We start from the raw sequence: 22,100 nt of genomic DNA on the forward strand, positions 1-22,100 counted from the left end.
TGAAGTAGAAACACAATTCAACATCTTTTAAACCTCTACTTCACTAATGTTTTTACTGAAGCAAGCTTTATAAACATTTTTATATGCATGCCATACCAGTGTTGGATGCAGAAAATAAAACGAATAATTAATATTTTGAATATGATTAAACATCTTTATTGAAAATTATAATTTAAATTAATAGTACTCATCCTGTAGCCCGGTAAAAAGTAATTAAAGACAGCTTAAATTTCACCTAGATGAAAGATGTTTAATAAATATAACGAAACGTAACTGTCAAAGTCAAATCTTACAGGAATAGGACTGCGGGAGGAATGTTTTATTTGTGTTACTAAAAATTATTAATAAAACACCTTGATATAACAAAATAGTTGATATCAAGACTTACTTTTGCAATGGCATTAGCTATTAGAAGGTCATCGAGTGAGGTTTTTGGAGCAGCGAAATGGTTCATAAGAAGAGGTTAGAAAAACACCTTTACGATACAGGTATTATTTATATTTTTATCAATGAATTGTCCATAAACTCAATATTTATTGCAGATTGTCGTGTCTTATCAACTGTTCCTGAAAGGGCTGAAGAGAAACCTGTTACCCCGAAGCGTGAAAGACAGGCGGTATCCCGAGTTCGGGCTAGTGCAAGGAATCCAAACTTGGGTTTACGGCACGCATACCCTGAATTTCTACCTGATCCCAACCCAAAATGGAGGAACAGTCTGCGCGAGAAGTTGGAGAGAAGCGATATGTTAAAAAGGCGCAGTCAAATTGATATACCTGAGTTTTATGTTGGTAAGTGTGAACTACTTAATAGTGCCTATAGCTTTATCGATATGTTAATGTACTTCTGTAATACTGTACCATATTCACTATTAACGATTATTTTTAATACATAACTAATAAGTGTTAATAAGCTTCAGATATTCATGTGAAAGCATCACTTTTAGTTAGAATATTATTTGCTAAGTAACTAACTAATAAACATTTTGTTTAATTTTCAAGTTTCAAACTAGACAAAGTCACTTATGGGTAGGCATACTCTATTATTAACTGCACCATAGTCTACTATCAGGCAAAAAAGTCACTAAAACAGACCTATTAAAATGGGAAATAAAAATCAATTAAAAACTCTGAAATACAGTATGCAATAAGCAAATTTTCTTTCTTATTTCAGGTTCAATCCTAGCTGTGACCATAGCTGATCCCCATGCTCAGGGCAAGACTAACAGATTTGTTGGTATTTGCATTGAGCGCAAAGGATGTGGATTGAGGGCCGAGTTTACACTGAGAAATGTTGTCGATCATCAGGGTGTTGAGGTTTGTAGTTATAGTAATATAACTGAGTTTGGAAAAAAAGTCATTGGTAATTCAAGTATGGGAAATTTTGTAGTCAAATTAATAAATGCTATAGATTTCTTTTTTAATGATGGGGGAAACCTTCAAAAGGCGCCTTACTTTTTGGCGATAAAAGACAAGGAAGAGTGGGATTTTTACCTAACTAAAACCAACCTAGTGCAGAGGGTGGCTCTGCACTTGCATGGGGTACGGAGTCCACTAAGTAGACCTCCGGACCCCGCAAATGCTGTAGGTTTAGTGTCTATATTTTATGACATAACTGGCATAATATTGGTGTGCCATTGTCTTAATTAGATAAAAGTAATTAAAGTTTAGCAGTGGAAGCAAATACGTCATTTCTAAGTACAAAATAAAATTCATTCATCTTCCCTATTGTTCAAGTACATCACTTTTTCATGTTTTTTATCAACTAAGTAATATGTTCTACAATTGATTTCAGGTGAGGTATGACCTCTACGACCCTACAGTGCAAAGCATTCAAGTTCTTCGCCTCGAGAAGCGGCTGGATGACAAACTGTTATACTTGAGAGATGCTCTGCCTGAATACAGCACATTTTCCTTTGACATGGACCCTGAAATCTTACCTGAAGGAACACCAGTACCTGTCAACCCTGTGCAGGTTTGTTCATAATATATATTTATGTGCTTGTTCTTATATGGTAGTTGAAAATATTTCCACAAGAACTCAATATATTAACAATATAGGTGTTATTACTCTATATATAATAATATGCCCTACATTTTTTTTTTATTCAGGTGTATACCCACATTATTGAGATTCAGAAATCTGTCCATTCATCCTTCCAAGTCTATGAAATAATGATTATTTATTCATAAGACCAATTTTTTATTGTGGTATAACAACGAAACAGAAAATTTTAATTTATCAAATGTTTTTCCAGGTAAAACTGAAACCTAGACCTTGGCTAGAGAGATGGGAGAGACAAGAATTGAAAGGTGTTGCCAACATTGAGGAGCATTTGAAGGAGAAGGATAGAGTCAGGAGGGAGTTGAGGGCAACACCATGGGAGAAATATGATTTGATGAAGCAATACAGGTAATTATATGAAGCAGAGTTTTACCATCTTGTATTATTATTTGTTTTAAAATGCACTAATAAACATCTTTTCAAATTGGTATACTTAAATAACTGTTATAATCTTTTTTTAGGAAAACAATACCGATTGAAGACCAGAATGATATATGGGCGGAAGTGAACCATCAACTGAGGCAGCTGCAGCTCACGCGCAAGACTTCTGCAAGGAAACGCACATTCACTACGCCCAAGCCACAGCTCGGATAGAATCTTAGTTTTTATCGATTATGTTCAAAAGTAGTTTAATAAAGTACATAATATTGTTAAATAATTTTGTTTCGAGTCTTATTATACACAGATATTTCTATGAAAATGACCTATGAACCTTCCTATGAATATAGCTTGTCTAGTATATTTTCGAAATTACTTTATCAATCATAACTTCTTTGGTCGAGACAAGTATGGAAGAAGAGCTCTAGGTTCCTGCTGTAACTTTTTTTAATGGAATAAGAGGCATCCAAGCAGATGGATCACTTGATGGTAAGCGATCACCGCCGCATATGGACCCAGGTATAATACCAGAGGAGTTACTAGTACGTTGCAGAAAACTAATTTAACTTAGGGCTTAAACTACCAGTACCAAAGAGTATAATTTTGTTTTATTAACTTTAAGATTAAAGGTAGGTAGTTAGGTAAATATGCTCAAGATCATTACGTAGAGCAAATCTGCAGTGAGACAGTACATTTTATAAAATTAATACGTAAATTATTTACGCTTTCATTTCTTGGTAAATATTTCGTGTTAGCAAAAACAAAACGCATTTACTTGTCAATCTTGTCATAAGTTTGTTCAAGCTGGTAACAGATGGCGCTACAAGTTACTAGATTGATAAAACTAAAATAATAGTATTTGTTTTGTAAATTGTAACTTTTGTTTTTCTTTTTATTGAACAAAAGGTTTATGACTATTTTTACAAATATTTTACATTGATCACAAAAGCTCGATATTGTGTCATGTCGTGGCCGTGGCATGAGCCCGGAAGGTTGTATGCATGTATGTAGAACCTTCAAACAAGCAATCAAAAATAGCCCTTATTTTCATTGCAGCAGTGATCACATTGATGATAATCTAGTGAGTTTGCTTTGCTTGCTTGCGTGCGGCGCGGGCGGTCCGTGGAGCGAAGAAGTTCGTATTGTTCTTGAATGCACTTTTCTTGTATACCAAGCGAATCGAATAGGAAATACAAGAGAATTGAATAAAAATCGTGTTGTTTGTGCTGAATCAGTGAAGTGTATAAAAGTTTTTGTGAACTTGTTTGGTTACTGTGTTGAAATTGCATGTTGCACTTGATACACCTGTCGCCCGGTAAGTAATATTGTTTATGTGCTTATTTTTGCGAAAATATGTGCCGATGTTAGTGGTAAAATGACTGCGGCAGGTAATTATATTGGGTATACCGTTACAAGTATCCGTGTAGTTACGGTATTTCTCTTCTAAATTACGGATTGTTGGTGTCATAAAATTGCAACTGCAGTCGGGCCAACCAGTATTTATCGATTGTGACGCATTGTAGGTAACTGGTCAGTAGCTGTTGCAGCTCGATTTTACAACAAACTTTATCTTGAAATAGTTTTACTTAGTTTCCTGTAATAGTTTATTTAGAATTGTTTATCTAAATTGAAGTAAACAGTAAGTTTTGTTTTGTTGCTAAGGTAGGCTGTATACAAGTTGACCTTTGTCATTTAAAATTCTTTGTCAAGTAATTTATTACTCATTTGGGTATGTAACATTATTATTTTCCCTTTAGGTAAGTTCTGAGAAGAACTGCATTACATCATGTGTTTTAAAATTATATGGCTTTCTCAGCCTATATTGCATTTATATTAATTTTGGTTCCATTTAATTTGTACTTAACTTAGCAATTATAGTTCACAAAATCTAAAAAACATCCCGGGACATTCATAACAAGTTATAGCAGTATATAAACTCACAAACATCAGAGTTGACCTCTTAGATTGTGTCGACTATAGTCACTTTATTTATCTAGTTTTCTGAGTAGTTATTTAGTTACTTTGTAAAAACATTAATCAAGTAGTTATTTCTGTTAATCATTTTAATAGTTTCTTCGTATTATTATATTTCAGAGTACAAGTAAAAGAAGCATTATATTAAACTGTTTAAACACAATGAGGCATTTATGAAACAACCTTGTACTCACATTTAATATTAAAAGTTGGTCAGCAAAACTTTTTACATAGTCAGTCATTTGTTTAATTTACTATGTAGGTACATACAAAGACTTTTTGCTTTACTTACTTTAAACTTAGTACCTAACTATGAATATTTGGCTCAAATAAGACAAATAATAGTGGATGAAATAAGTTAAAAATGTACCTATACTTGTGAAGTAAAAAAATGCTAATAAATTAACTATAATCACATGCATTACATAGAGGATTATACTCTTCTATATGATAAAATGTTAAGTTAACTTTAATATGTACCGCTATTTACTCTTTAACTGCACTTTACAGTTACTCAACTTTGTATTTTTTGATCATGATCATCGTCTTGTTCTGCGAGTAACAAATACCATTAAAACCAATGCTCTGTTCCCTGAACCACCTTTAAACATACTGCTTTAATGGGCAAATAATTACATAAATTTTATTAATGTTAATAACTATGTTAATCCTATTGTATCAACTGATCTCGACTTTCAGCTCATTGTATGCCAGCCACCAACAGAATCATTTTCTCATCTTTCTACTGTTTTCAAGATAAATTAATGTTGACCCATAAATTACTGCTACTGCTGAGAATAATAGTCCATACTTATTATATTAAAGAAACTAGATTTAAAGCTTTACTCATACTCATACTTTATCTCACCTTGCTACCCTTGCAAGGCGAGATAATAGTTACCACCAAGACAAAACTGCTGTATTACTAATTTACCTGTTCCCATTTTGCACCTAATTTCCATACACATGCTTTGAGACCAGTTAGAATAAATCCAGCTTTAAACTATTAATGGCTCAGCTGCTACATCAGCTGGTCTCTCATTTGAAAGAGGGAAAGCTATTTCCGAAAATATAAAGTTATAGACTCATTTTGAAGATAACTACCCTTTTTATTACCTAAAGGCTGGCTGGAAAATGTCCTTTAGGCAATAAAAATGTTATAAATTCGACTTGCAGGGTTGTAAACATGTTTCGTTGACACATTTTCAACACCTTGGGTGTGTTCACGTGCGTCGGGGTCGTTGACCGATAATCCAATCACTAATGACAGCTTACGACTGTTACGACTCACAGGGAATGTTACACCATAGGACTGATCGCTGTTGATTTGTCGTACATTGAAGTCCTACTAATATGGTGATAAATTGGTGTCGTATTCAGAACGACATTTACTATTATCGTAATGAGTAAGTACGTGTATCTAACAAAGGATTGAATGAAAACCCATTTTTTCCTACGTCTGAAAGTTTTTTTTTATAAGAAAATCATCAAATGACACTTCCCGCCCTGGGTGAGACAGGAATAAATATTGAACGGGCTAAAAACCACCCTGTTTCAACTTTTCTGCTGGCACCTCAACACACTTCTGGCGACTTACTACGTGGCTGGGCCTCAGTGCCTGGTATCTGTACCTAGGTATATGGCGACCTTACCCGCAATAATCCAGCACAAATATTTAGTAAGTGTCCTAATATGTTTACGATCAAGTAGAATAGATACCGGCAGTTCAATCTGTTCACACATTTTATAACCCCTAATTAAGACCAAGAAAATGGCTACTTTAAATCAGGTAATAAAGTTACAAAATTCATAGATTTATGGACTGCGTGCATGTCACTTAGTTGATGTAATACAACACGTGCGTTACGAGAGCGGAAGGCGACAATAAAAACAATATGGCGTCGTATACTGGAGGACATAGAACATCGCACACCTGATTGAAGTGTCACTAAACTTTACTGAACCTCCAGTGTATTTTTAGTGACGTAACTACTTGAAACTTCAAAGCTTTTGTTAACATAACACACCATCCTTTACATGAGCACGAGACATTTTTTATAGTCAGGTCGGGTCTATTTTTGTACTCCGTGAGTCATTTTGAAAAATGGAAATGTTTCCGTCACGGAAACTACTGGTTTCCGCTTGGCACTGCCTAGTTGTTAGTGATTGATGTCTTCTTTTTGCGTAGAAGTACCCTATTAATCGGTGTCGGATGTGAGATTTTCAGTTTGATAACTTACTAGCTTTACAGTTTGTTTTAGGGGGGAAAATCATTCAATGACTTCTTTCGCCTTGGGAAAGGCTCTTACTGACTAAAAAATCACCCCGTCCCTACTTTTTCGAGCTGGAGCTCCGGTAAACCCGCAAGGTAGTCCGCAGTTGCGGATCAGGCATCAGCCCTACTGCTGTTGTACGAGCTGGAATCCAAACTTGTTAACATAACACACCATCCTTTACAAGTAAAGGGTTTACAAAGCTTTTGTTAACATAACACACCATCCTTTACATGAGCACGAGACATTTTTTATAGTCAGATCGGGTCTATTTTTTTAGCGGTCACGGAAAACTTGCTTACTCACTGCAACTGAACGGATGTGAGATTTTAACAACGTAGTTAGTTTGGTATGTTTGTTTATGCGACGATATTGGCGACGAGATCTGCAAAAAACAGAATAATTAATTGTATAAACTCGGTTGAATAGTTATTTCCAATACAATCGATCAGATAATTTAATCTAGTATACTAAGCGTTGGACCAGAAACTGATATAAACAACTTTTAGAACGACCGATTGAATTTCAGTTATGTTAACTACTCGTAGTTAGTACCAAGACCATAATATTTATACAGTAACCAAGTTTAAGATAATAATGTTGTTATCAGATAAGGACGAGATTTCCTAAGTCAGGTATTTGGGTCAGTTTGGTTAAAGATGCAGTACCTCTCGATATCAGGTCGGCGACCTTCCGTCTGCCGGTCAATTTAGAAACTAACCGATCCCGTGCTCTACCAGTTTCTGTACCACTTTCTAAGCTTAATTACTCGCCTTTTCCAGCTCTTGTTTCGTACTACACATTGTCAACGTTCTTCCGCGTCATTATCGCGATTCAAAAACCATTTAAAACGCCGACCGTTGCCTGGGAATGAGAAAATGTTCCCGTTTTCTCCTGTTGAGTCAATTTCCGGATGTTAGTTCCTAAACAAAAAGTCCAAAAGTAATGTTTCCGCCCGGGATCGAACCGGGGACCTTGTGCGTGTGAAGCACACGTGATAACCGCTACACTACGGAAACCGCAATGTATGTGTGCAAAAATAAGTACTACGTTCAACAAATAGATATACCTATGACGACATTTTGCGTGATAGACAATAAGAAGCAAGTAACAGCAGTGCCTAGTAATGGTAAAATTAAAGCGCCTTCATTATCTCACTTCTCTAAGCGTCAGCACAGTGTAAAAGCAAACCAGCAATTAGTCTCCACACACTTCAATTAACCCTGACGCGTTGTAGACATAAAATGAAGAGCTAATTGTAACAAAGGGCTCTAAACAAAGGGCTTATCTCGATGTAATACAAAGTGTTGATTCATCGCGTGCCTACAAGGAACCACACGCAATACCATGGCCAGAAGATGCCGTAAAAAAGACAGGAGTTAATAAAATAAAGTGGTACTGTGACGTTGTCTTAACTTTATAATTTACAGCTGAATTGATTCATGTTTGCCACGTTGCCTTATAAATCAGCTGCACTAAAACTATTTGACGTGGGTATAGACCACTCCTTTAAGCTTATTTTATTATTTCCGTTGCTTTAAGAACTCACTGTTCCAAACAATGTGTACAATCGCTACTTATGTACTAAAATAGTTTGATTTATAACAGTTGATTTGAATTCAACTCAACACTAGTTACTTAGAATCGATTCTTCCGTTACTAGAACGGGATATTTGAATCGTTTGCAAACATTTGTGTGTGTTGGCAGAAATTTTGTTTAACAGCAGCATTGTTATATTATTTTGGACTCTAGGACTTTTTATGGTATAAGCTGGTTAACGAGCAGACGGATCACCTGATGGTAAGCAATCACCGCCGCCCACGGACACTTGAAACACCAGAGGCGTTACAAGTGCGTTGCCGGCCTTTTGGGGTTAGGAATTTAAGAGTTGTTGGAGAACCGGGATTGAGAAGATTGGGAAAGGGGGTAGTTGGGCCTCTGGTAATGTCAACAACACAACGCAAGCGTTAGTTTCACGTCTGTTTTCCGTTATTACTCGAGGTCTGGAACGGGCGGGCCCATTCGTGCCGAAGTATGGCTTTCCCACACTTAAAAGGACTACAGATTTGTTATACAGGAGCATATTTTCTTGCTATAAAGACTAGGCTATGTAAGCCACATTAAGTCGCTGTCAAAGGTATAATTGAATTGCAATAGTCCGATAATGACGCTTGATTCGATAATACTTGCGCAAGCATAGACAAGCCTTGCTGTAATTATGTGCACTATGCAGACATTGCGATGCCAAGGCCAATGTTCTTTGATATGTGCGGTTTACACCTATATCTAGTTACACATAACTATTGATTTAAGTTGCATTCAAAATTCCGTTCTCATACATAACACTTTTTATAAGGTTGGGAGTTTGTCTGTCATTTTATTTTAGTAAGGGTTTTTAGGTGTTGCCTTCTGGTGGTCCAATCCACACTTGCAAGCCGCAGATTGGATGGCAAACGAGGCTGTGGATTTATTGTATTGGGTAGTTAGTCCATTAGATTTTCTATCTCATTATAACTAATGTCCATAGTATTTTGCAGTCTCTGAACTTAGTATGCAGTTAGTAATGATACAGTTGTTCTCACGATAAACCGGTTATTTATTAGATAAATACGTTGACGTACTAATATTTCTATTCAGCTAGCTGTTTAAACGTACTCGAACTTATTAATATTCGGTATTATAGAATTAGAAAACGTGAGACTTCGTTATTTTACATTCTGTGCCTTAGAACGGTGATATCTCCTGTTATGAATACAATACAAGGAGTGGTTTACATTTGATATTCAAAATAAACAAGCCGTCCGTAACCACACTTAGTTTCTACGTTTTAATAATGTTAAGTGGATTGTGTTTTCTTGTAGTAAATGTAATTTACACTGTCATTAGGTGTAACGTTTAGAATAGACTATGGGAGACGGCTCTTTGTTCTATTTTCTTTATTACAAGGAGTTAAGTAATTCCTCCGTTCGTTTAGTTTGTTATTTGTGGTTAGTAGTGTTGAGAGCGGTAAATGACACCGTGGCACGTAAAATAATGAACAGGTACATATTTTTAGCTAATGTAATACATGTATGATTATATCTCAATTGTTACGATTCTTTTTACGCTTTATCAACAGTCATCACCAAGTCTTTTCATAGTCTTTTTCTTTGAGATTGGCACTGATTTCATAATTGAAGTGACTGCTCTCTTCAATCTGCTACGAATACTGCTGATACCACATTCCTAACTGTCTATTTATCATTGTTTACATATCCTTAGACACGCCATATTTTGGGTACCTGTAACTCAACCTAATTTGTAAAAACAAAATGAATGCTCCAATGCACTTACTTAAATTAGGAAGTGCTTAAACTGTTGTTATGATTTCTGTTTTGTTATCTTTGCGTGCACGTGTGAACTATCGCATGTTTATAAGCCGTAAATATTTCGTGACGTGGGGGTTTATAGTCACCGCGTGGGGCAATATTTTGTAAGGGGGTGTTTTGGGTATCATTGACCTTTTTAGACGTATTTACTTCCTAGTTAAAGACCCATTAGGGCTGCCCATTATTTTCAAGGAATTTAAAGTGCATAGCTAATTTATTTAATCGATCATGTAGCCCTATTCAACCATGTTTCACATTTAAAAGTTTTTCAAACCTACTGTAGTCTGCTTTTTAAGTGAAAGTTAAATCTACGCATTATCTGAATCGTGCTACAGTTAGGTATTAAGAATTTTGATAACGACCATTTTTGGTAGATCTTTTGTCAATGTTTCTTTAAACGGGCATTAAGTTTTGACCATATCTGTTTTTATATCTGTAACAGGTCATGTTAAACTAGTTTCTTTTAAGTTGTTTCGTAAGCACCATTGTTATTTAGTTCAAATCATGATTTTGATATTTTGCGTTGGTGATCTATGGGATGTGCCTGGCTTGCGAAATTTAGGCATTGTTGTTGTAGATCATTTGAAGTACTTTATGAAGTCGTGCATCAAATTGCAGACAACACATTTTGAATAATAAGCAAGTCCTTACTTTACCATTTAGTACGCTAAGTACTAAGGGTACATAATATGGTCTTAATCATATTGAAATATTAGAATAGATTAACAATATAACTTAATAAACTTACTACACGCAAGTGTAGTAAGTTTATAATGAAGGAAATATAGCTTTATGCACGTCTCAATAAAATTATAAGGGTGAATAGAAGTCGACATATGGGTGTGACGTGTGCCGAATACTGCTTAATACAATAAGGGGGCAATTTATTTCTAAGGTGTTTACTAATTAAGAAATAGCTACACGTTGCTAAACAAAAATCATTGATTGATGATTATCTGCATATACAGTTGTGGCGCTTGACATAAACTGACCTCTTAACCGTAGCTTATTCGTTTAAAGATCTCAAGATTTATACAGAAGATGAAAGAATTTGTGCGCATAAATCTCCCGTATTTTCCCACCACTTGTTCACAATGTTTGCATACGGTTCGTTTTGATGTCGGATCCGACATCTCACGACTTTCCGCCTTTCTACGTACGAGTACGCTTTAGGTCTCCTCCGCTGTTTCCATGCACTTATCATGAGTTAATTGTGTTGTGAATTTCGTTTAAACACTGGATACTTAGCTACATGATAAAACCTATGTATGATCTACTTTATTTTTTCTACACAAAAGTTGGGTAACAATACCTAATAGAGATACCGTGGTGCAGAGTTGATTAGAAAAATTACTATGAATATTCATTAATTCATAATAAAATGTTTCTACATATAGTTAATTGTGCTTCATATAAAAAATCACAGCTTTAGGTGTAATCTTACTTAAATGTTGCAGTTATCGAATTAACTTTGAGATTTTCCGGTAACAAATTCACCAGATCTTTGCTGATTCCGATCACGGAACTTGATTAAAAACAGTTAATGCATTAAATCTTCTGTTATTTCAGTCCAGTAGTGTCTTCATGAATAAAGAATATGTATCCTTGGATGCTAAAGGTCGGGTATACTGCAGTGTACTTCATACTTTATGCATGAGGAGTGCTTCAGTCAAGGGCAAAAAAATCAATATGAAACAATAAGCTCTGGGAATTCAGACATGTGTTTGAAGTATCTAGTTCAAAGGTACTCTAGATATCTAGCTAGTCATTGTAGAATGAATACGTAGGTAGGCTAATGTCTAAGCACCTTGTATAGGTTAATGTTAACATGTTTTGCAAAGAGGAGCTGCTATGTCAAGGTAAGCTGATGATGGTGCATTTAATAGTTGCCTTTAATCCATTTGGAGGCTGAGTCACCCTCGTCCGTAGGAGAGCACCCATAAAAATGAATCCCTACACGTGGCCTCTGGGTGGTGCTAACCAGGTGACACTTTGGTGGTAGGCTTCGGCCGACGGCATTATGACCACCCACCGAGCAAAACCGTGTCGCCAAGCGGCCTAGCCGTGTTCCGCCACGATGCTCGGTGCCGCCGTATGAGAGGATGGGTCGAAATGTTTGTTCCACTATGGGTAGACCGGTCTGGCGCGCGCTGGTGTGGCTGCATCGGGTGGCCAGTCGCGGAGGGTAGCGGGATCCGAGGCACGGTGCACCGCTGGCCGACCGCAGATAGTTGGGGGCCCAATTAGCGTGCTAGCCACACGTGAAAGGCTGCCCCGCCATCTAGCGAAAAATCCCATGGATACGCCATCGTGCCGGTTGGCGACCGGACGAGAGGGCCCGATGGATATTCATGGGGGGCTCGGGCGTCCCCGCAGTCTCCAGGCTGGCCTCCCATTGATGTAGCTAACTGCAGTGCGCGTCTGGGGTCGCCTGTGTGGAGGAACATTTCACTGCCATCCTCTCAGCAACCTCACACTCCTTAATGAAAACAAGAGCTAAGAAAAGGGTTAAACAGCGGCTGCACTCCTCTCCCTCAAAGTGCACCTCTCTAATATCCGAGGCTTGCACTCCAATCTCAATGCGGTCCATCACCATCTTGAGACCGAGAACCCCACGCTCTTGTTTCTCTCGGAGACCCAGATCAGATGTCCGTCCGACGCTTCGTACCTAAACTACCCAGGTTTTACCCTGGAGCACAATTTTGTTGCCCGTGCAGGCGTATGCCTGTACGTCCAGGACGGCGTCTGTTACCGGCGTCTCCGAGACTTTGAAGACCCCAGTTACTCTACATTGTGGATACTGGTGGACACAGGCATGGAGAAAATTCTCTATGCCTGTGTCTATCGGTCGCACAGCGGAGATTTGGAGACGACCAGATTAGCGCAATACCTTGAGGAGGCGGCGGATACGGCTCGGCGGAGGTACCCTTCGGCCCAGTTCGTGTTACTGGGGGACTTTAACGCCCATCACCAGGAGTGGCTGTTCCCATACCAGTGCACTGACCATGCTGGGAGGGAGATGCGTAAGCTTGCGCTGACGCTTGGCCTGACCCAGCTGGTCCATGAGGCCACAAGGGTGCCTGATGTCGATACGCAAACTGCCAACTGCTTAGACCTTCTGCTGACAACTGATCCAGACAGCTACTCAGTGTCAGTTTCATCACCCCTGGGTAGTTCTGACCACTGTCTGGTGAAATCTGTATCCACACACTCCCCGCAGGATCCCAGTCCCAGAGGATCTCGGCGGATGTGGCGGTACAAGTCAGCAGATTGGGATGGGATGCGATCTTTCTTTGCATCCTATCCTTGGCGGCCTGTTTGCTTCTCATCCAGTGACCCGTCAGCTTGTGCGGATGCCGTAGCCGGGGTGGTGCGTCAGGGCATGGAATACTACATCCCATTCTCGGACGCACCATCTATCGGTGGCACTCGTCCATGGTTTGATGCCGACTGCGGACGTGCTGAGGCGCGAAAGCATGCGGCATACTTGGCATGGGCGGATGCCAGGCGCCGTAAGGCTGGCGACACTCCTCAGAAGAAGAGAGCCTTCAACCGGGCTGCCAAGTCGTGCAAAAAGGCATTGCGGATGGCTCGGTTCAACCACATTGGCCGAATAGGGAACAAACTGGCTTCCTACCCAGCGGGCAGTAAAGCGTTCTGGTCCCTGGCCAAGGCGGTTGAATCGAACTTCTGCCGCCCCTCACTACCGCCTCTCCTGGGGTCTGACGGGACGCTGGCTCACACCGCAGTAGAGAAAGCGAACTTGTTTGCTTCTCTATTTGCGGAGTCTTCACGTCTTGATACTGGTGGCGCTATACCTCCTTCTCTACATAACGTATGCGAGACGAAAATGTCCAAAATTCGCATCCGACAGAAGGAGGTGTATAAGACGTTGCGTAATCTCGACGTGAACAAGGCCAGTGGACCCGACGGAATCCCAGCCGTAGTTTTAAAAACCTGTGCGCCTGAGTTGTCTCCAGTCCTGACACGTCTGTTTCGCCTTTCCTTGGAGACGGGTCAAGTGCCGGTTGCATGGAAGCTGGCCAACGTGCAGCCTGTGCCCAAAAAAGGTAGTCGTGCCGACCCTAATAATTACCGACCTATCTCGGTCACGTCCATACTCTGCAAGAGTATGGAACGTGTACTTAACAACAGGCTCCTGGCATACCTTGAAGGTAACGACCTCCTCAGCGATCGGCAATATGGGTTTCGCCGCAACCGATCTACTGGGGACCTTCTTGCGTATGCCACTCACATCTGGAGCGAGGCCATCGAGAAGCACGGGGAGGCATTAGCGGTCTCGCTCGATATATCAAAGGCCTTTGATAGGGTGTGGCACGACAGCCTTATCGGCAAGCTTCCTGCATATGGACTTCCCGCTGATCTGTGCAAATGGATTGCAGACTTCCTGAGGGATCGGTCAATTCGAGTAGTCATCGATGGCTGCTCGTCTGACCAATTTGGCATCAACGCCGGAGTTCCTCAGGGGTCAGTACTTTCAGCAACGCTCTTTTTGCTGCACATCAACGACCTGCTTAAGCCCGGTATCTTTGGGTATGCAGATGACAGCACAGTTGTTGAAAGGTATGTGTCCGATGCGCGGACTAGCGGAACACAGATCCAGTCTCTAAGAGAATCCATGGTCGAACGGTTGAACTCGTCCTTGAAGGCGGTCTCCGATTGGGGAGACGCCAACTTGGTCAAGTTCAACGCTACCAAAACCCAGGCGTGTCTATTCTCCGCCAAACGGAGTCAATTTCCGCTGGCTCCTACTTTCCGAAATGTATCTGTTCCAGTATCGGATCATCTAGAGCTTCTTGGCGTAACTCTATCGCCAACGCTAAACTTCGGCTCATATATAGAGTCGAAGGCGCATCTGGCTGGTAGGAAATTGGGTATCCTCTCGAAGGTGAGACGGTACTTCACACCAGAACAACTGCTGAGCCTGTACCAAGCGCAGGTTCGGTCATGTATGGAGTACTGTTCTCACCTTTGGGACGGCTCGGCTAAATGCCAGCTGGATGCGCTCGAACACATTGAAAGGCGTGCCAAGAAGCTCATCAACGATGATGCGCTTGTGGAGGCCCGGCTTCAAAGCCTTGAACACAGGCGCAAGGTCGCAAGCCTTTCCGTTTTTTACCGGATACATTTCGGAGAGTGTGCGGGGGAATTGCACAACTTGATTCCTCCTAGTCCTTTCCATCATCGAACCACAAGACAATCGGCGAGGCGTCACCGATTCATGGTGGATATCCCACCCACACGCACGAAGCGCTTCGCTTCAAGCTTCCTTGTGCGAACTGCTAGGGAGTGGAACTCCTTGCCGGAGTCTGTGTTTCCTGATGGGTATAACCTGGGTGTCTTCAAAGCCCGAGTGAATAGGTTGCTAATGGGCAGACGTGCTCCATCGTAGGCCACATCATCACTTACCATCAGGTGAGATAGCGGCCAAACGTCGTCCCATTTAACAATAAAAAAAAGTTAATTGTTACGCAATGATACGAATGACAAATGCACACCAGTTTTTATCTCATATCTTGGATTGTGTAAATTTCCAAGATATTTGAACTAGTCCCCATTGTTTGGTAAGCAAATAAAACGGCTAAACGAGTCCAAATTTATGTACACATTGCTATAAAATACCTTGAGATAACAGACCACATGCTTAAAGGTTCTGTAGAAACGTGCAGTCCGACGATTCTATTTAACACGTTAGTTGTTAAAACTTAGGTTAGTGGAGGGATAAAAGCAAAACATTGAGAAGATCCTTTCTTTTTGTACGTTTTGTACTTCTGTTTTAATTATATCTAATGATTTAACATAAGTCATAAGCCTTAAAAATACTCGCTATGAATATTTAGAGAGCTTTACACGTATAAACATGTATTGTCCATCTAAAAGCATAACCCAATGAAGCGTTAACAAAACGTCGCTATCCTTTTGTTTACGGAACCCTACAACAATAAAGCTGATATTTCGAAACCTCCCATAGTCAAATAAAAATCATTACCATGTGTTTCGATATTGTACCAATTAAGTGTAACCATGGAGATTGACAGAAGAAAGCAGCAGGGAGCAGATTCGAAGGCGAAAGTGGAATGTTGGCTCGATCCCTTTGAATAAATTGTGGAAATAATGGCTATTTTGTTTAAGTAAGTACTATTTATCCTCCCAATGTCGAGTTGTGTCACTTCGTTGCTTATAGGCACCCTGTGCGCTTGAGTGAGGTCTTTACTTTGAGGTTATGTTATTAGTGTCTGAAACTGTGACTTAGCTATAGTTATTCATTGTACTGACATATGATCAAGACCAAGAGGTCCTACAAATTCAACGAATTACGAATACTGTGTCTGAGTTGTTCTATCTTTAGACTTTTCTTTTTATGGTTATCTATGAGAGCCAGACTTTAATATTACTTTGTGTAGGCTTATAAAGCTTGTTTCTACTGCCTACACTAGCGAATAAAAATTCGAAAGTCATCAGAAATAATATAAACATATATCTACGGGTCATATAACTACAAAGTCGTTACATTAGAAATATCAATTTACAAAGTTGCATACATAAAATCACGTTTCTATTTCCGATTAGTTAAATACAAGAACCTTACGGCACAATAGTGTTTGGTATAAATAGAAAACAATATTCAGATTTACAGTATCTGTCCTTTTATGGGAAAACACCGTGACTTATGGTTAAAACAATGTAATGTGGTGCTTTCGAAGAAAGTCCAAGACCAACACAAGGCGCACCTTACCTAATAACCAGTAATGGCTTAATTTTTAATCAAACCATAGCCGTAGACCCCTTGGAACCATGGACTCACGACAACCTGATATTAACTGACTGCCCTAACGAGTGTCGGATCAAATGGGGGCTTAATACATTTAAATGAACCATTACCGGTGCGCGCATAGGCGTATACACATGGATTTTATCGTGTCCCACCTAACTATGTGCCCATTTTTGTTTGTTATTATTTTTTTTTTTTATAAATAAAATATATTCTATTTTGTACACAATCTAGCAAAGCATCTCCTTTTCTTCAAATACATATCTGTGTTATGGAACTTTACTGTTTAGTATAAATCAAGTTAGGCAACCGACACAAAATAAGATGGGGCAAACGAAGATGACAGAAATGAATCTACAAATATAAATCAGAATAGTTTTACTACTACCTAATGCGTATAACTACATCAGCAATTAAATAAATTTGATTACACTCCATCAAAAGATAATACGGTGCAGCAGGAATCCATATAAAGGGACAGGTAGGTAATCATTAGGTGCATGTCATTATGATGAGACGAAAAAACGGATGGTTCTCACAACGAATTCGTGAATAGATAAAAAATTGTTGAAATGTAATTAGGAATGTAATGCCCTTCGAAGAATTATCTTGTGTTCGTCATTTTTTGGAGTTCATAGAAATATGGATGAGGTTACATTTATTTAAAGCTGTAGGTTTTGGTGTTATATTTGAATGCGCTTGGTCTTGGTCAAGCTTTGTATAAGTATATTCTTATATCTTCTGCACACTTGAGAATGCGACTCTTAATTGTTGTGACCCAGTTACTTCTAGTTAATCAAGAAAAAGCTACTAATCACTTAACAACAAATGTCAGCTGTGCTTTACAAATACATCGAGCTTATCGCACCTGTCCTGTCCAATGTCCTTTGTCACACTTAAGTACTTAATGATATCAAAACAGTCCTGAAAGGAAGGGAGGGACATAATACAATGTTATCACCATTCTACAATACAAAATGTCAGCCTTGAATGACAATATTTAACTAATTACTGCCTAGTTTCGACATGGTGTCAATGCCCGTATTGTGGAGTTAATATTGTCTTTTTTCAATAAAGCAGCTAAACCTTCGCTAGATTATCACCCACTGGATCTCGAAGGGTAGTTTTTTGTCCCTTCTGTCCCCAAAAGGCATAATTTGTGGCTGCAATAACAATTTTTGGAATTGAAATGCGTGTGGCGTAGTATGTGCTTACGTGAGATGTTTGTGTGTTTTCTATGTGTTTTTATGTGGGTATGTTTGTTTTGTTTTTTAAAGAAATACTGTCGCTTTTCGTCTCAGGAATTTGTATTTTGAGTCGTACAATTTGAAAATTGACGATTATTTTTAAAATAATCCTTTATCAATCTATTAAATAGGTATTTATGAATTAAAATACTTAAAAAATATTGTAAAAATACGCACCAAATGCTTTTAATGACCTTTGTTGCCTACTGTGTGAAAGGCAGAATATTTTTCTTCAAATCTGTCAACGTATTGTATGTAAATACTTAGTCGACTGATGTTGAGTTCAAAAATACATATTTGAGACAACGTCCTTTAGGTAATTTGTAACCAATACTCATTTGTACAGCTGCTCAAGTTTTTGATTTCAAAACTGAAAAACAATTCGATTTGTTTGATGTTGCCCTCTTTTAGATCGTAAAGCTATTGCTGAATGTACGTTAGAAGAAAACAGGTGTTCAAACATTTCTTAGGAATGTTTCATAATTCAACTGAAAGGGACGTCTTTCTTGTGTCTTTTTCAGAGGAATTAAAAAAGTTAAGTCATATCCGTATCCTGTTCTCAATTTATTAGATAACGAATAGGTATGTAGTTTCGAAATCAATACGGTATCGATTTCATCAGAGCTATTGTTTAGTTTCTGAGAATTGCATCTTAGAAGAGCATAAAGTCTTTTGAATGACAATTTATTTAAGGTAATGATAAGTTACCTATAACCAGTCAAGATACCCTCATATGGGACCGCCTGTGATCTACCATACTTAATAAGAGTTAGTAAGTATTCATTGTTTGACGACATTTCATCTTATGCGGTATTTACGTTTGAGATCTCCATAATACGGGTTACATCAAACAAAGCGGTGGTGGAGCCTCAAGCAGACCACAAAAGGTCTTATAAAACGGTAGTTCTAATGTAAATGACGTTTCGCTTTATTGTTTTCGTCGTGGCCGCTGCTTTCCCGCCAGCCAGCATTCGTGTTTCTGGGATAACGTTTGTTTTATAAGCGCCGTTTGTTCAAACTCCGAACCTGACTGGCTGAACGACGTTCAATGTGGATATTTACTGTTTATGGTCTACGCCGTTGTTTCTGACACAACTTCATTCAAACATAATGGAATTCTAAATTTAAATGCTAGGTTGGGTTGGGAGTGGCCGTAGATTTTCACATACAACCCCTTAAATGGGCAAGTGCCTATAAAATGCACAGTATCCCCCATTGCATTTTATTGGTACTAGAACTTTCTTTATGACAACTTGGTTTATATTTGAGCTTGACAAGAGCGAGGGCATTAAGGATAAAAAATAATTATCTTTACGTTATTTAATTAGCATTTATACGCAATCCCATCTGAACTTCCTACATTTGCTAATGCAAATGATCATTTAATACCTTAACTGTAATCGGCCAACATCATCCGCTTTTAAATCGCTAGGTTTTAGCCAATGTATGAACAATTGTTTATTACTAATTTACAACCTTACTTGATAAAAGGGATAGGAAGCATAAAATGTACCATTGATCTGGGGCAACAGTAAATGTCAATTGAGAATATTGGTTGCCCAATTAGGATAGAATAAATACGAGCATGTAAGATGGAGTACTAAAATGGGCCACCCTCCTGGCTTGAGGGCACAAAGTACTATAATATTACTGTTCAGGGTATCGTAAATAGTGACAGGGAGTTTTATTACGGTACCTACGCAGACGAGTAGCGTCGGATTATGTGGTCGTGCATTGAATTATTTAGAACATCTTGGCCAAATTGGAGGTTTGGAACTATAGGTAAACATTGCAATTGGTCGTTGATACTAAATTTATATACAGGGTGGATGTAATCTTAATTTTGCACGCACATATAAAAGTAATGGACATGTTTCGAAAGTTATCCGTGTTGAAAGTTCCAGAAGTATTTGTTCAATAGATTCTGATGAGTCTAACATAAAATGCAAGTAATTTGTAACACAAGACGTGTCTCAAAACTATAATAATCAACGGTATTCTCGTCTCGTCAATACAATTTGTCTTCGAGCTACGGTTTCATGCGATAACTTAAAACTTCATAGTACTGAATTATGTATCTGGCCCAACAGTTATTTCTCGATTCTCATGCTAATTGTCGGTGTTCGTTACTTCCACGTGGTACAAATCAATACTCGAGTTTTATATTAGAAAATTATACGGAAAATGATTGGAGATTTATGGATTATACTTTTCATATTACAGTTAAGTTATATGGTTTTATTGGTTTCCCATTTCCATATGTAATAAGTGTGACACACTGATCTGTTTCTGAGTTTATGATGTAGAAACATAACCTCAAACGTGTTGTCATTTATTTTATTTAAACGTGTTTAGTTGTACTGTTAGACAATTTAAATGCAGATATGCGAGTGCATGTTTGAGTATGAAGAAGCGCTCTCTATTTGTAAAATTAATGGTGTTGGTACACTTTGACTAATTGCAGAAATATGATGAATGAAATTACGTTCGAGCTAGTAAAAATAAACATCCCGGAGCATCAAGTTTATCTTTGATTATACAATTTTTACATAATTGCATACAAACTTACATACACGTAAAAACTTTCTTGAAGTCGGTTTAAATAGTTATTAAACGTTTTTCTTTCCATGTCATTGTACTAGTGGTCGTTTCGGCTTAACCAATCTTCCCACATCCACGAAGAGATTCGAAGTTAAGAAACGCAATTCTTATACCGAAATACCTAACTACAAAGAAATGCATTTTTTACAGACAATGATTCGAATATGTATACCTAATGGAAAACTGGAGAATCAGACACAAACTTACATGACCATAAAATACTTTATACTAAGTTAAATATTAATGTGTACGTACAATATAATAGGTACTAAGATGCGCCATTTATACGTCGTAAAATAACCTAGGAAGAATGTTACAGGTAATAAAGCTTTTGTTGTGGTTATTTCTTAACTCGAATTAAGTGTGGAAACTACACGGTTCGCGGCTATTGGGGGCTTATTAAAGGTTATGGTCAATATGCTGTACAGTTATCTGTTATGGACCGTTGTCGACGTTAAAGCCCTTTCGTACCGCGGCCATGTTGGAAAATTAAGCGCGGTTTTGTTTTGTGTTCATCATTTCGCATGCTGTGCTTTTGTTTCTTTCCTTGAATTTGAGTATGTGATCGCGAATTTACTTTGTCAAATTTTTAGCTATACATATAGATATTGTATCTGTGTAAAGAATGAATTATCGAAATCCAATACCTCGTCAATCTTAAAGCCTGTCACTATTACCGTCCTATAATCTGTTCTGAATAGGCAAGAAGTTCCAATATCATCTGTCGGAATGTATCGTTTATATCTGGTATGCGAGCGTGCGTTATTTCGATTTCTAAATAAGTAAATGCAGATTGCATCGTGACTGCGGTTCTGAACGATTTGCGTGAGTTTTCACACTGACCGATAGCCATGGGGAAGTAAATTCTATGTCAACTGTGCCCTACTATCTGGGAATTAGACCTTGGTAATGCAGGATAAGAGATCACTGGTATTAGAGGTAACACGCCAGAATAGGAACGGCAATTGAAATCATTCTCAATTGTATATCATTGCTGTGTAATGATCAGGTGTAATGGAGACTAGTAGGGTATCATATTCTCATTGATTTATTGATGACTAGAAAACATAAAGTCGAAGAGTTCATTCATCAATTTGATAACTAAACCTGATTAGCTACACAGCCGTTAGAATCTCTTAATATGTCTAACTCACCATACCGATAATCCTCCCAGGTTCCCAGCATAATATCGTGCCAAACCATCGACACTTAATTTATCCCGATCTGACCTCTCATGGGCTCTGATCAACGATTTGTTACGCGTTTCCTCCAATACCCTGCACACTGTTTAGACTTTAGTGGAACATTTCCTGTTACCTGCAGCTTACTATATATCATATGGTCGTGTGACCTCAATCGGCCCTTCTGTAGCGGTTTATGAATAATACGACCGTTTGTGGGAAG

The 22,100-nt window shown here is 38.4% G+C and overlaps 2 protein-coding genes and 1 non-coding gene across 6 annotated transcripts in view; 2 read left to right on the forward strand and 1 right to left on the reverse strand.

The window, feature by feature from the left end:
* The first annotated feature begins 270 nt into the window (after positions 1 to 270).
* Positions 271 to 2,719, forward strand: LOC118277928 (39S ribosomal protein L19, mitochondrial). Its single transcript, XM_035596949.2, has 6 exons — positions 271 to 462; positions 543 to 788; positions 1,171 to 1,313; positions 1,792 to 1,971; positions 2,255 to 2,409; positions 2,523 to 2,719. Exons 1-6 carry the CDS (start codon positions 396 to 398, stop codon positions 2,653 to 2,655), a joined length of 924 nt encoding a protein of 307 aa, XP_035452842.1. The 5' UTR covers positions 271 to 395; the 3' UTR covers positions 2,656 to 2,719.
* An 808-nt stretch (positions 2,720 to 3,527) lies between these two features.
* The window catches only part of LOC118278077 (klarsicht protein), a 309,718-nt gene continuing 291,145 nt past the window's right edge, over positions 3,528 to 22,100 (forward strand). For 2 of the 4 annotated variants that reach the window (XM_035597141.2, XM_035597144.2), the window contains exon 1: positions 3,528 to 3,754. The gene's annotated coding sequence lies outside the window, so the exon portion shown is untranslated. The remainder of the gene's footprint in view (positions 3,755 to 22,100) is intronic. The other 2 variants (XM_035597139.2, XM_035597142.2) reach the window with 1 other exon arrangement.
* Positions 7,633 to 7,705, reverse strand: Trnav-cac (transfer RNA valine (anticodon CAC)). The gene has a single exon. It is a non-coding gene; the product is annotated as a tRNA-Val (tRNA).

The sequence above is a fragment of the Spodoptera frugiperda genome, chromosome 18, assembly GCF_023101765.2.
Source record: "Spodoptera frugiperda isolate SF20-4 chromosome 18, AGI-APGP_CSIRO_Sfru_2.0, whole genome shotgun sequence".
In the NCBI taxonomy this organism is placed as follows: domain Eukaryota; kingdom Metazoa; phylum Arthropoda; class Insecta; order Lepidoptera; family Noctuidae; genus Spodoptera; species Spodoptera frugiperda.

Bases quoted from the DNA above. Each gene is read 5' to 3' on its own strand.
- LOC118277928 (XM_035596949.2), top strand. From the start codon at position 396: ATGGCATTAGCTATTAGAAGGTCATCGAGTGAGGTTTTTGGAGCAGCG. The intron at 463-542 runs GTTAGAAAAACA...TATTTATTGCAG, and splicing joins GAAATGGTTCATAAGAAGAG to ATTGTCGTGTCTTATCAACT. The intron at 2,410-2,522 runs GTAATTATATGA...ATCTTTTTTTAG, and splicing joins GATTTGATGAAGCAATACAG to GAAAACAATACCGATTGAAG.